General features: G+C 32.5%; 1 protein-coding gene across 6 annotated transcripts; it reads left to right on the top strand.

Annotated features, from left to right (window-relative positions):
- Positions 1–264: 264 nt before the first annotated feature.
- Positions 265–13,014, top strand: LOC148619849 (uncharacterized). Of its 6 annotated transcripts, XM_088580182.1 has the most exons (9): positions 336–413; positions 2,368–2,448; positions 4,420–4,523; positions 5,394–5,585; positions 5,770–6,006; positions 7,706–7,771; positions 9,836–9,919; positions 10,616–10,682; positions 11,809–13,014. In XM_088580182.1, exons 2-9 carry the CDS (start codon positions 2,441–2,443, stop codon positions 12,380–12,382), a joined length of 1,332 nt encoding a protein of 443 aa, XP_088436308.1. In that variant the 5' UTR covers positions 336–413; positions 2,368–2,440; the 3' UTR covers positions 12,383–13,014. The 6 variants fall into 6 exon arrangements, with proteins under 6 accessions (XP_088436309.1, XP_088436313.1, XP_088436308.1 ...); XM_088580185.1 differs by lacking the exon at positions 4,420–4,523 and having other exon boundaries at positions 339–413; positions 11,809–13,010; XM_088580188.1 differs by lacking the exon at positions 336–413 and having other exon boundaries at positions 1,943–2,448; positions 11,787–12,011.
- The last annotated feature ends 1,137 nt before the right edge of the window (positions 13,015–14,151 follow it).

The raw sequence follows: 14,151 nt of genomic DNA, 5'->3' as shown, positions 1-14,151 counted from the left end.
GTGCTTCCATACCATTTACAAAGTAATTGCATTGAAGATCAATTCTGTTAGTTTCTCTGAATTTGATTTCGTTTTTTTTTGTTTTTTTTTTGTATTCCAAATAATCATAACTCAGTTTTATGCTGGTTGAGAACATCAATTTGGTGTGATGAGATTGTGGAATGTTTAACAAGTCTCTGTTCCAAATAAAGGTATTTAAACTTCACGATAAATAAATTAATACAAACTTCCTTCTTATGCACACATATCTGTAACACGTAATATATCAACCAAAGATAAAATAGTTTATTATTTATCTATTTTGATAAAATGTATTACATTTACACTGGGTTTAAATTAGTGTACGGGTACAATGCAACGTACATATGGTAAAATAGTGTTAACCATCTTGTTGATCGCTGATATTCTAGAATGTAAGTACAGTTAAATTATAGCTGACATTTGAAATTTCATTTCAATCACCTCAGTGATAAAAAAACGGAAAAGAAGCATTTTTGATACTTCCCTGAAATGAAAAAGTGGAAATCACCAAAATAAAACGAGAGCTATCTTCTCTTTTCAAATGTAATTGTATTACTGATAACAAGGGGGAAATTTGAAAGCTTAAAATTATACATAACCTAATCGTACACACGTACATGAATAAATAAGTAAGAAAAAAATATCAAACATCTTGAAGTTAAAGTTAGATTCAATAGTTGACACTTTAAAACTATAAGCGATTAGAGCAAAACAAAATTGAAAATAAGATGTTTTCAGAAATCAATTACATTGCATTACACTAATCAAAGGTTGAAGATATGAAGATGTCTACCTTTTGTCTGTGTATAGACTGAATTATATGAGATTAGCCTTTCAAGGAGTAACCTCTCATCAGCAGTTTAAAAAGCAAATGCATAAAAAGATCTAAATCCAAAAGTTAATTGTATACAGAGAGTACTCAAAACAAAAAATATCGAAATAGGTAGCTAAATCCATCAAACCATGTGCAATACAGGTAATGAATCCTCGGTGTTTTAGTATTTTTTATTTAAAGTTTGATATATATAGTAAATATTGTTTTATAAAATATGATGTCAGACAAGTCTAACTAGTGGGTTAGAATTCCTTTGATCCACCAGCAGTGGAATCGAGCCAGTGTTTTTTTAAGAGGCTGTCCATGAGAAATTCATGTAAAACCATCCAAACGTGATGTTGGCAATGACATATAAACTTAAGTACATCTGGTACGACCCCATAAGAAACTTTTTATTGCAAAATATTTTTTTCGAAAAATTAAAGACGATGAAAAATTAAAGACGATGAACATATGGCCGCCATTTTGTTTTGAGGAAATTCCGTTGAAAAATGGTAACTTTTCATGGTTGAAATATGCAAAAGAAGATCTGAAGTTAAGTATTAAGCCTATAATTGCCCTTTTCTAAACCAATGTTATTCAGCTAAGTGTATTCAACTCTATTAAACATAACGCATATATAGGTTCTATTAATGACCTTGAAAAAATGTTTGACCTTAAATTATGGCCAAATGCCAACTTTTAGAAAATTGTCATTTTTACCACATTTCAATGCCCTGTATTTCCTAAAATAACACTTTTAACAAGCTGATTTGTTTGCACTCAATAAGATGCACCCTTATTTAGCAACTAGACAGCACTTCATGCTGAGCATTTCAGATATGACAATAAAAGGACACTTTAAAGTAGCCAAGATTTGTTGGAAGCGTGAAAATTTTCTACCTGTTTGTGCTTGTTTCTTTTTCGTTTTTTTTAGCTTTAAGAATAAAGGAAATTGTCGATGAAGGTAAAACATGATAATATAAACCTAAAAAAATCTAAAGTAGTATCAAAATATGGTGGATGCCCTACAACCCTCAATCTGTCTATGCGTCCATCTGCCTCTTTTAAACCATGTCAACGCTTTTTCTCTTTAACTTGTTTTTCTTTCAAGATAGACTTTTGATATTTGGCATGTGGTAGATACAACCACAGAATGATGTGTTGAATATTAGAATTTGTGACAATTGACCTTGAACTTTGACCTTCAGGTATAATTTTGTGTTCAATGTGGCTGTTTCTAATGTAAAAAATTGTGTCCCGGCTGTAAATATGATCATTTTTTTTTTGTGTTTCGACATATACAAATAGCTGTTAGCCTTTTGATATTTAGTATGTGGGTAGATAATCAAAAGAATATAGCTTTCCAGAGTTGTTGACCTTAAACACTAGGAGGTTTTTTTTTTTTTTTTTTAAATTATCGTAAAACATCTATAAATTCAGCAACAATTTCTCCAAAATACCAGATAGTCGTTTTACATGTACATATTAAAGTTAAAATCTTGAATGATTGTCTTCTTGGTGCTTAACAGGTCAGAAGTGTGTGGTTACAATGTATTTCCTCCATCATCTTCTATAATACTTGAAGTGCATCAATCATGACCCATGGCATGGTTTGTATCAGTCTCTTGCTAATCACACAACAGGGAATCACTTGGATAAATGTATTTAAGCTTCTTTACCAGAAACATAAATAACAAGGGTTTTATATTTTTCTTTTCATAAAATAGATTTACTCTACATGCACATTTTGTACTAGTATCAACCAATTTAAAAGAAGGAGTACTATAAAACCCATGTTTAAAACATACACAACTACATTAGATAGTTTAATACCTGATTACATGAACTTAGCATTTAGTTGTTTGATTAAAAGTACATGCACATGTACATGTATTTATATATCAAATATTACAAGCATGTGCATTGTAAATTGTAGAGACTGGATTCGTATACATGTATATCCAAATTTATTGACATACATGTAGGCTGATCCATGTAGACCCCATGTGGCTCATCCCTCTTATAAAATTCTTAATTTAAAAAACTGTCATATTTTGTATATCATTACACTAAAAATATTTAGAAACAATTCAAATAAATAATCAAGCATATATGTTATTTAGCATTGCAGTGAATATACATATGTACATGTACTGCTTATTTTTATCGACATTTTCATTCAGGAAAAAATTGGGTAAGCGTTTCTCATCTTTTGCAAGCATCTGGATCTGCTCAAATTCAGCATAACAATATATACAAAAAATAAAATACTCCATTGCTGCTAAACTTGCCTTTAGAGGTCAAACCCTAAACAGAATGGGCAAATTAAGTTATGTTCTTAGCAACCACATATACATGTACATGTATCCATGTGTGTGTAGGTCCAAACGGTTTGAAACCTAATGATGTCACCAATAATTTATTGTTAAATAAAGTTTTGCAGAGCAGAGCATAATACAACAACAACATGTGAAACCCTCTTCAATTTGGGCAAGTGTAGACACAATGTTAGTTTTAAATAAAGCGACTTACAGCTCAACTGGTTTTGGCGCAATATTGCGCAAAATTTTAAGGTCAATTTAAGTTGAAAGAAGCTAAATTAAAGGGTGATAAAAAAACAATTTCCTAAAATTCCTATAACCAAAAACCATAAGAGATATCTGAAATTTGATTGAAAAATAATATTTAGGCAGGGATTTTCATGAGGAATCTACATGTAATAAATAAGTTACAAAATCTGACAAAAAAAAAGAAATAAAAAAAAAGATTTCTGTTATGTGGCCCCACTTTGGACCCCAATAAGCTGTAAATGCTAAAAAAATTTTAAAATCTGTTAATTCGCCTTTCAACAGATTTGAATAGGAAAAATGTTCAAATTGAATGAAAAATAAGCATTCTTAACCTTATATAGTTAACCCCTTTTTCATTTTATTTTTTTTAAACTTATTGAGCATGTTGAGTTAGAGTATGCTTGTTTCAACCATTGTCTACTGATGTGTCATGACCATTTATTGTAAATGTTTTGGTACAATAAAATATTTGTATTTTTACAACAAAACTAAAAGTACCTTACCTAATAATCAGTAATAATCCTTTAATCATTTAGTTAGCCTTCGATTAGTTCATCTTTTATACACAAACAGTGTGTCCTTGTCCCAGCTTATATGTTCAATAATAAATGTGCAAATATACTTGTTTGTATGAAATGTAAAATAATGCAATGATTTGCAGGTCCTCTTCTATCACTACAGTTAAACGATGTTCTTTCATAAACTCGTCGTAATCCAGTGATGCCAAAAACAGTAAAAGTATGATGTCCATCTGTACATGCATGAAAGGACCTACATGTGATATACTGTTACTGAATATCGAAAATATAAATATATAAACAAGACTTTCTCTTGACTCAAAAGCATTTGTAAAATGATCGGTCCTTTGTATACTTAGAAACGACCTACATTCCGAGGAACAATTTGCGATACATACATTTTCTGTTATTCGGAATATAAGAACACATTTCAATTCATGTCGGTAGGTACTTATGAATAAGTCTTTTAAACTAAAAAATTGGGCATTTTTAGGGGAATACAAGTACAGGGGAAGGAAACATCTTCCATTGCACTGGACTGCATCGTACCAAGACTAACTCGTCCTATACATGTGGGTTCTAAGAAAATTGTATTCAGTGAGTTTTATACGTCCTGCTGTGTTGAATTGATTTGAAATAAATTATTTCTGTAATTCTAATATAAAATTTGAATGGGAATATTGATATATCTTGCATTATGGCTGAATAAATCGCTTAAGAATTGTCCCATTTTCACCAAAGATACCTCTATTTCACATGTTGAATAAAAATATGAAACTTTAAATGTCCAGCATGAAACTTTATAGCATTTAGATATAATACAGTTTCTACCTTTACAACAATTACAACAGTGATAATTTTAAGCGTTATTTTAGCTTGTATAGGCTTTTTGATTATCAATGTCAAGTCGTATGAAAATTGTCTTCTATTTTTGGAAACTTGTCACGCAGCCAATGTTCATATAAAGCTAAATGAGTGACTATTTTCCACTTCTATGAATATAAATTCAACAACTTCAAATAAAATTTTGTCACTTCACACAACAAATCAAACATTAACAACTGATGAATATGGTCCAAATTTGACCATGAAATGCGGCACATCATTAAAGAAATGCCCCTAATACCTAAAAACGGCTGTTACTAAAATAGAACAAAGTCTGGTCATTATTATATGCATTTTTGGGAATCTTTTATGATCTTCTTTCATTCATAATATAAAATTTACGGCAATTCCAAAATGACTTTCGGACGATTTTTCCAGTTTTGCATCGTTTTCTCATTGACAGGCTCTTAAAACAAATATACCAATCATATTTTTGTACAAAGTTAGTTATGCTGTACACGAGGTTTAAGGAGTACACTCTCATCAGAATAAGATGGTTTATTTTCATATTTATGGAAGTTATACTTTATTTAGAAACATATTATTTCATAATATAATATGGTAACTCTAAAACATTTTTAGATGCCAAACTCAACAGCAAGTCATTAAAAAGATTGATATCATGTAATGTTAATGAGCGAGTGTACATGGATAGCATTATATGCAGGCAATGTCTACACACTGATATAAATTGTTTAAATGACTCATATTGCAACGTGGAAGTATTTTTTCAAAGCAAACAGCCCGAATTAATAATAGACTACTCCTGCAATGGTAAGTATTTGTGTTTTTATATTGTATTCATAATTTCATTTACATTGCACTCTGTTTATTTCACAAGTTTATAAAAAAACTATTTCCTTGATTATTTGAAACTGAACAGAAATAATTTTAATAATCAAGTCCGTATGAATACCAAACATATATGTAAAATCATGTTGACGAGTATTTTTTGTAGACGAACGCTGTATTACTATAGAGGCGGGAACTAATAAGACATTAGTTTGCCCAGACAATCTGCGGATAGATCATTTGAGTATGAGGGCTTATCAAACTAACAGCAACTGTTCCAAACACTACTTTCCCAATGAAGAAAGATACCAAAACGCAATATTCTATAGGTTAAACAATAATTCAGCAGTATCTATTCCTAACGAAAGTACAACGAATGCAAACATTCTGTACAATTGCTCAAGTAAGTGTAAACATACATATCGTGTAACATTCTGAGTTCAACGATATTGTCACATTATCTTATCTATAGTGTTTCATTCATAAAACATCAACAAACATGAGAAAAAAGCTAAATCCCTTGTTTTCATTGCCTTCAAACGGCTATTAGTCCGATTGATGTTGGGGTTATCCGGTTATGTCTACTTTTAAAACATTGCCTATATAATTTGGATAAGAAAGAAGTTTAGTCGATATTTGTGTAGGATGTTATTTACAAAATGACAAACAAACGTAATAGCTTCCAATAGATGCATCAAACTCCGAAACACCGGCGACGTTGCAATTTAAGTCAGACTTGGTCTAGGTATAGAAGATCTCGCCTCAGTTTTGGAGCTAGGAGTATGAGACATTACCTTCTTAACAAGATTTTTCATATTGCAATCAAATGTCATGCTTTTGCTAATAACTAGAAAACTTCAGACAGTCCATTTTACAAATTAATTATGTATTGATGGTTCTTAGCAACATATTTTATTCACGTTTGTTTGATTGCCTTTATAGTTTTACGTTAGCGCTGTTTTTCCTATATTTCATGTTTTGTAACTATTTTGATATGACTTCTTCGTATGTTGACTTTTTTTGTTTGAAAAATTGATATTTAAACTATATTTCTTCAGAATAAAGTATTGTGATATACAATAAAAAAAAAACCAACTGAACCAGAGACAAAATGTTAAGGGCTTAAACAAAGTATCGTACATTTTGCATACTTCAACCTAGATATAGATATGTAGTTCTTGGTACAGATTTCTCATACTTTGGAAAAAAAAACGATTACAAATCATCTTCCAAATATACCGAAGATGTTTTCAAAATGCTTGATTTTTTTAATCGACAACAAATTTGTTCAGTGTGGTGGACGCGTTTTTCAGCATACGGTCTGCATTCCAACGGGAACAAATTATGCTCCTCTACTTGCTGAGATAAAGGATACTACAGACACTGTGAAGTCAGCCTCATATCTTGACCTACACTTAGAGATCGATGGTAAAGGAAAACTATCGACCAAACTATACGACAATCTCGATGATTTTTAATTCCATATTGTCAACTTTCCTTTCATCCGTGGCAACATCCCTTCAGCACCTACGTTTGGAGTTTTCATATCAATGATTGATTGATTGTTATGGTTTAACGCCCGAGCAGCAATATTTTAGATATATTCAGGCGATGAACATGAAATGGATGATAAAATGAACATGAAAAGATGATGAAATAAAAATAGGATGGGACACAAAGATAATGGGGTCGTAAAATTTTGATTGCCACTGGAAATAGGGAGAAGTAGGTACGGTCGGGCGGAGCCCTATGGTTCCTAACCTGGAAGAATACCACAGAAATGTTCTTTAACGTGCGAGGCAGGTGGCATCTTTCCCAACACGTTGCATCACTAAGGTTTGCATTCGGTTTTCCGAGTAGTATAAGTTATTTTACAGAAATTAATACCCGAATAAAAGATTTTACAGATTGAGCTGATAAAAAGTCTGTTTACTTCACATTTTGCCATTCTAATTAGGAGATTTTTTTAGTAGGAATTACCCAAATATCCATGTTTTTGAAGGCGACTCGTTAGAAGATAATAAAACAGTATAATTACTTTTATTTGTAAGGAGAGTTAAATTTACTTAATAAACTGATTATAGATCTTCTTTCTATCTTAGATGTGTCTTCAACTGATACAAAACCGATATATGCATCCTCCACATCAGAAAAGAAAACTTTTGCAGGTAATGCTTTCAGTATTTACTTATTCCATTCTATTTGTGATACTTTTTTATATTAAGAGAATCAAAATTTTAGTAAAGATATAAAGCATAAATATATGTTTAATGCAATCATATTTGTCATAAAAAATTATCTATCCACGACAATAGGCACTGAAAGAGAGTCGTAACCTAATCACAAAAGATATTTCAATAACAGGAGATTACATTTTACAAGACATGATTTTATTAATTGGCTCAGACACAGTAAATGCACAAAACACACAAACGTGCATAAATAAGACAAATACATAGATACAATACACAGAACAGTCAATATCATAAAATATATAAATATATATAGATTCACATTTATATTTTTACAAATAAGAAACTTACATCCGTGCCTCATCCAAGATGGATTTAACATAGTTAACCCGCCTCAATTTGGTTGGATTATTGTCATGTACTTTTATCATAAGCCTAAACATTAGATTTGACAGTTTTTGTTCTTTTTCGCATAGTTCTGGCCCAAAAGTTAACCATTCATATTTCAACAAATATTTCAAGTGGAATTCTCTCTAACTCTCCGTAAACCATAAAATGCGGTGTGCTGCTTCTAAGGACATCATTTTACATAATTTAAGATGCATCTTTGCAATGTTTTGTATGTTTTCCCGTACCCTACCGGTGCACCTGGTCCATGCTCCCAGTTTTTTAGTGGAGTCCGAGTTGCTCATTTACTTTTGTTACTTTGTATGTATGATTTTAGTTACTTTATGTTGTGTGTGTCTGTTTTCCATGTCAGGTCTTTGTCCCTGGATTACATTCTTTTGTTTACCGCTATAACCTTGGTTTCCTTGATTACTCTTTCAAAACCCTGGACCTAAGAGGAATATAACAGTATTGGTGATATTTAAGTATCAAATAACTTCATCTGTAAATTATTGGCAGTGGAATATTTCGTAGTTTCTTATAGAGCAAAAATAGCTATTAGACGCTGACTTGTAAAAGTGAAACTGTCGTTGTAATTGAAAATCGTGTCAAGATATGTATACGACTCTAAGCAGAGGACGCTTACCTTATCGGTGAACCTGGTCCATGCTCCCAGTTTTTAGTGGATTCCGAGTATTTCAGCTATATCCAGGCGATGAACATGAAATTATGATGAAATTGAAAATGGGATGGGACTCAAGGATAATAGGGTCGACAAATTTTGAGTACCACTGGGAATAAGGAGGGGTGGGTAGGGTCGGGCAATTTATCCTCCTGTGGGGACCCCAATGGTTCCATCTCCAATAAAATACCACAGGAGGGTTCTTTAACGTGCGAGGAACGTGGCATCTTTCCATACACGTTACACCAATTTGGTTTTCCGTATTATGGCCTGACGACCCCAGCATGTAACATGCCAGGATTACCACATTCCACCCATGGGGCAAACAACCCAGTTGTCCTGTAGATCTTATAGGTTACATATGTCTCATTTGAAAACTATTGTCCAAACTTTACGACAAACGTGATGACTTTTCATCTGTGGTAACATCCCTTCAGCACCTGCGTATGTAGTGTTCATATCACAACTCATACGTTATGTCAGAGCTTGCCGAAACTACGCAGACTTTTTGTATCGCACTAGAATTTTTAACAAATAGGCTTCTGGAACAAAGTTATGTTGCTACAAGATTGAAGTCGTCACTACAGAAGTTTCATGGTCGTCATCATGAACTCTTGGATCGTTATGTTCCCAGTTCTTAATGCAATCCGAGTTGCTTATTTGCTTTTGTTACTTTGCATGTATGATTTTAGTTACTTTATGTTCTTTGGTGTGTATGTCTGTTTTCCATTTCTGGTCTTTGTCCCTGGATTACATTCTTTTGATTACCGCTATAACCTTGATTACTCTCTCATATTATCATTAAAAAAATAAAAGTATGGAGTGTAAATGTTAACATGAATCAGTTTCTATGGTATATTTGGTGTGGAACATCTTTTTAACATATGTACAATAGTAAATCAAAGTACGAAATACGCAAACATGTACTTCTACATGTGTCTAGAATATTTACCATGAAAGAACTTTTTCAGCTTTTCCTGTCAGCACTTCAACCATCCTACAAGCTTCCGGAACAAACCCTTCTGAAAACGTGGAAATGACACACAAGTCTTCAGGTAAATGCAATTTTACTAAATTTCATCTTTATTGTCATATAATAATATTATATTAACCCCATCAACTTCTGGGCGAAAGCAGATATACGTTTAGTCTACCAATCTCTAACTACACGTTTTAGATGTAAAGAATATTACATTTACCGAATCGCTAAAGAGTGTTTTTCAACGAGGAAATAAATTTAATAACAGAATTCACGTAAAAATCCTGATAAGTAAATTGCTTCAAAAATAACATGAAGTTATTCGTATTTAACCTTAAGCTAATGTCAGATAAGAGAGTCCAACAAGATCTTACCAACCATGCAAACGTCCTGAGTTTCTTTTCTTTAATTTTGTATTTAATACTGTTTTATTGTTGTTGTTGCAGATCGTGTAGTTTCAAACCATTGACCATTCAAATTTCTCCTGTGTTTGAACTAGTATAGTAAACAGTATTTAAACTAAGTAAATAAATCATATGTGTCAAAAGGATGTGTTGTAGAAAAATCATACTGTGATTTTTAGCAATGGAATGCATCTTTTATTATGTCTTTTCAATCGCACTTATCATTTATTTGGCAAAATGCACAATGAAATATATCAACTAAAATGTAAACAATAAAAAAAGTCAGCTTTTGCTACATGGTAAGCAATAAAACACAATTACGTTATTCTGTTATAAAAAAACAATAATGGAAATATGACCACTTTCAGTTGGTGGTATCGTCGGTGGAGTAATCTCATTTGTTGTTGTAGTGCTTGTCAGCATAATTATTTTCAGGTAATTATTGTTGTCCCAATATTAAAAATCAAAGTATTTTTTAGTCCGTCGGAATACCTACACAAAAGTAACGCTCTTTTGAATTTATTTTTAACCCCCAACATTTTTTTTGCAACGTGGTGGGGTAATGACCCATTAGATACCAATTTCGTCACATATATATCACATACTACATTATGATACAAAATCATGCTTGTATTGTCCATGCAATGATATAACAAATGAGATGTACATCTTTTAACCTGCGAATGGGTGCTTCACGCTTCTTTAATTCAAATTAAAGAACCATGTTTCAATGTCCCCCACGAAAAAAGTAAGGAAAACTTTAAATTTACTGAAATTTTCAAAGTCCAAAGGCCATAACTTCAATCAAAATCAATCAACCGTGACCAAAGTTGAACTTAATCTGTAACTTTTCATAGTAAGACTACATACAAAATCTAAAATCAATTGGTGAAAGCATTACGAAAAGTGCGGAAAACTGTAAATTCACAAAATTTTCTAAGTCCAAGGGCCATAACATTCTTAAAAATCATTCAATCGTAACCAAAATCGAACTTAATCTGTGACTCTTTCTAATAAGGCCACATGCAAAAAACAAACTTATTTGGTAAAAGCATAACAAAAAAAAGGTGCAGAAATGCGGACGGACGGACGTCCGACATTTCCATGTCCCCTCGCACGTGACTATAAGTATTGAGTCTGTAGACATGAAAATTGTCAATAGAAGTTGCAAAATAATAAAAAAAATATATAACATGGTTAGTGTGGAAGAAATATTATGAATCGACCAAACCAGTAGCTCATGGCTTCTTTTCTGTATCAGTACGTTTTAGTTAAACTATACTTTATTCCACACAAAATAAAAACAACAAGCCTATGTAAGCCCGTCCAAGTACTATAGTTTACTATATCATTGCAATTTCATTGTACTATAAGGTAGCCGCGCAGTATTTGGCGACTTTCTTCGTCTTATTTACCCCCTAACAGCTAGCAAAATAATAACACTTGCAGAAACGTTGAAAATGTTCTATTATCTTGATTTTTCATATATCACACCGTGTGTAACTGAAATAAGCAATGTATTTTGATATTCAATTTTAGGTTTCTCATAATTAAATTCCAGAGTATACAGAAGGCCTGTAAAGAAAGATTGTACGTCAATATCTACAAAGACGTTTGAATCTTGGACAAATACTGGAAGGACAGAATCGCAAAATCAATGTTTCCAATTAGATCCTGCAGAGTACAATAGGGATGTTACCAATGACCAAGAGAATGTAATGACAGGGACAAATAATTACTTTATACTAGAACCAGAATGCAGTGATCAATATGCTCGTCCTATAAAAACTTATCAACAAGAAGGAAATAATAAAGAAAAGGATAATTACACGGACATCTTGATTTCTGACAAAGAGAGCACGTATGCATCGAATAACGGTGTCTACGACCATCTGGGAAAAACAAGAAAAAACATTTCATCTGAAGATGGACATAATACGTATGGTCATTTGGGTACCGCGGTGCAGGACGAGTGTATGTATACGGGTACTTATGATCATGTTGTGAGAGAGAAAATACGAGATAAAGATGGATTGTATGATATCAGTCAAAGACATCAAACTGAAGATGAATATGATACTTCCGCTAATACGTGTCGCACAGAAACAAACTCTATTTACACTATTTCGGAATAATTTAATTTTAGAAGTAAATACGTATTCCGGTCTTATCAAAAAGTTTCGTCTGTCATCTCAAAACAAAATTTGGCATGTAACAGTAATGACGGTTGTATAATTGTTTCCATTTTAAAACAAGTCCCATTTTCCATGTTGCACATTGAAAATAACTGTTTATTAGGTTATTCACTTTGCACCGCGGAAATGAGTTAATTTCATCACATAGACAAAATTATACTCACCAATCTATTATATATAAGGGGAATGGTGAAGGGAGCAATGAAATAGGGTTGGGGATAAGGAGAAAGGCGAAGGAGAAGGGAACAATGTGGTAAGTGAAAAGAGAAAGGATGCAGAAAGGAAAGAAGATACATGTGTAAACATGTTAATTTTCGTGTGATAACCGTTAATTGCAAAAAAAAGTTATTGCATGAAGTTCAATAAAAAAATTAAATATAAATCACAATAAACGGGCAAATAATGATTTGCAACCTACAGAAGATTACAAAATAAACAAACACAGGAGTACCTCCTGATATGATCTGCTCAAGTACCCAATTTAAATTACCTGCTGTGTACGAGTGCCTTTTTATCTTTCATTGTCCAGTATGTCAACATGAAAAGAGCTCACTTTAATGAATGAGGAACATCTCAAAACGGTTCCTTAACTTAATTTATTTCGCTACTATCTACAAAGTTGGTGAAAAAATGTGGTACCGCCATTTTTTACATTTTCTCATGACATTTTCATAGGCTTAACTGTAGTCAGATGAAAAATTTTGAGGTTGAGAATCGGCAAAAAATGACGAATTTTCAAAAATTCAGATACACCAAAATCAAAGTACATGACCTGAACGTGAAATCAGGAAACAAAAACGGTCTAAATACACAATATAGCAAACCAAATAAAATAAATCACACAATAACTGATAATGAGGAAAACAACACGTAAAATACACACACACACACACACACACACACACAAATGAAGCACTATCAATATGTACTGCAACAAAATACGTGGAGTTACATCAGAAGTTTAAGCAGTAAATCATGCGAATTTATTTGAAGATTTATTAGGAAATGAAATGCATTTATGTGTAATTTCAACGTCCTCACGTAGTCCTCTCGTAGTCTGATCAAAACTTATTGGGAACATACCATATAGTGAGTCATATGGCCTATTATACGGTTGGTTATTTTAGCGGGTGCAAAATTTGGCGATTTTGAGGCAAAAAGATAAACGTAAAATTTTGGTATTTCTGAATTTGGCGGATGCTTAATGGTGCACTTAGTACCCAAAGTAGATATTTTGCTGAATTTCTTTTGACGTTTTTAGACAGACCGCCATAATGGAACAAATTTGCTCTGATACAACATCATATGTCAAAGGAGCTACACCACTGTAGACAGACGGACGTAAAGACAGATTGAAGCGGTGATTCAAACTTTGAAAGTAAGTAAAGAACTGACGGGTATAATGAGTCTAAACAGAAAAGCCATTAGTTCTTGATTGTGTTTGTGATTTCAGTATGCATGAAAATGGGGTCACTTTGTGGTACCAATTTTTTACATCAGGGGAAAAAGCTACATACCTACAGGTTACAGACCACCAATTCAGCCAATGTGCATTTGGAACGTACGCAAAAATAGTGCTACGCAGAAACTACCCCTGTTCCTCATAGTGCTGTGAAAAAAGTTCTCATCTCATTTAAAAAATTTAAACAGTTTCTGAAAGGAAAAACATTTCTGTACATTTTATAGGTGCATTTTGCTTCTTGTGATGT

The sequence above is a fragment of the Perna viridis genome, chromosome 4 (assembly GCF_037379345.1).
Source record: "Perna viridis isolate PV_CMFRI_1.1 ecotype Kerala chromosome 4, ASM3737934v1, whole genome shotgun sequence".
Taxonomy (NCBI): domain Eukaryota; kingdom Metazoa; phylum Mollusca; class Bivalvia; order Mytilida; family Mytilidae; genus Perna; species Perna viridis.
This window is presented reverse-complemented; position numbering and strand designations above follow the sequence as displayed.

Bases quoted from the DNA above. Each gene is read 5' to 3' on its own strand.
- LOC148619849 (XM_088580182.1), top strand. The intron at 5,586-5,769 runs GTAAGTATTTGT...TATTTTTTGTAG, and splicing joins AATAGACTACTCCTGCAATG to ACGAACGCTGTATTACTATA. The intron at 10,683-11,808 runs GTAATTATTGTT...ATTAAATTCCAG, and splicing joins GTCAGCATAATTATTTTCAG to AGTATACAGAAGGCCTGTAA.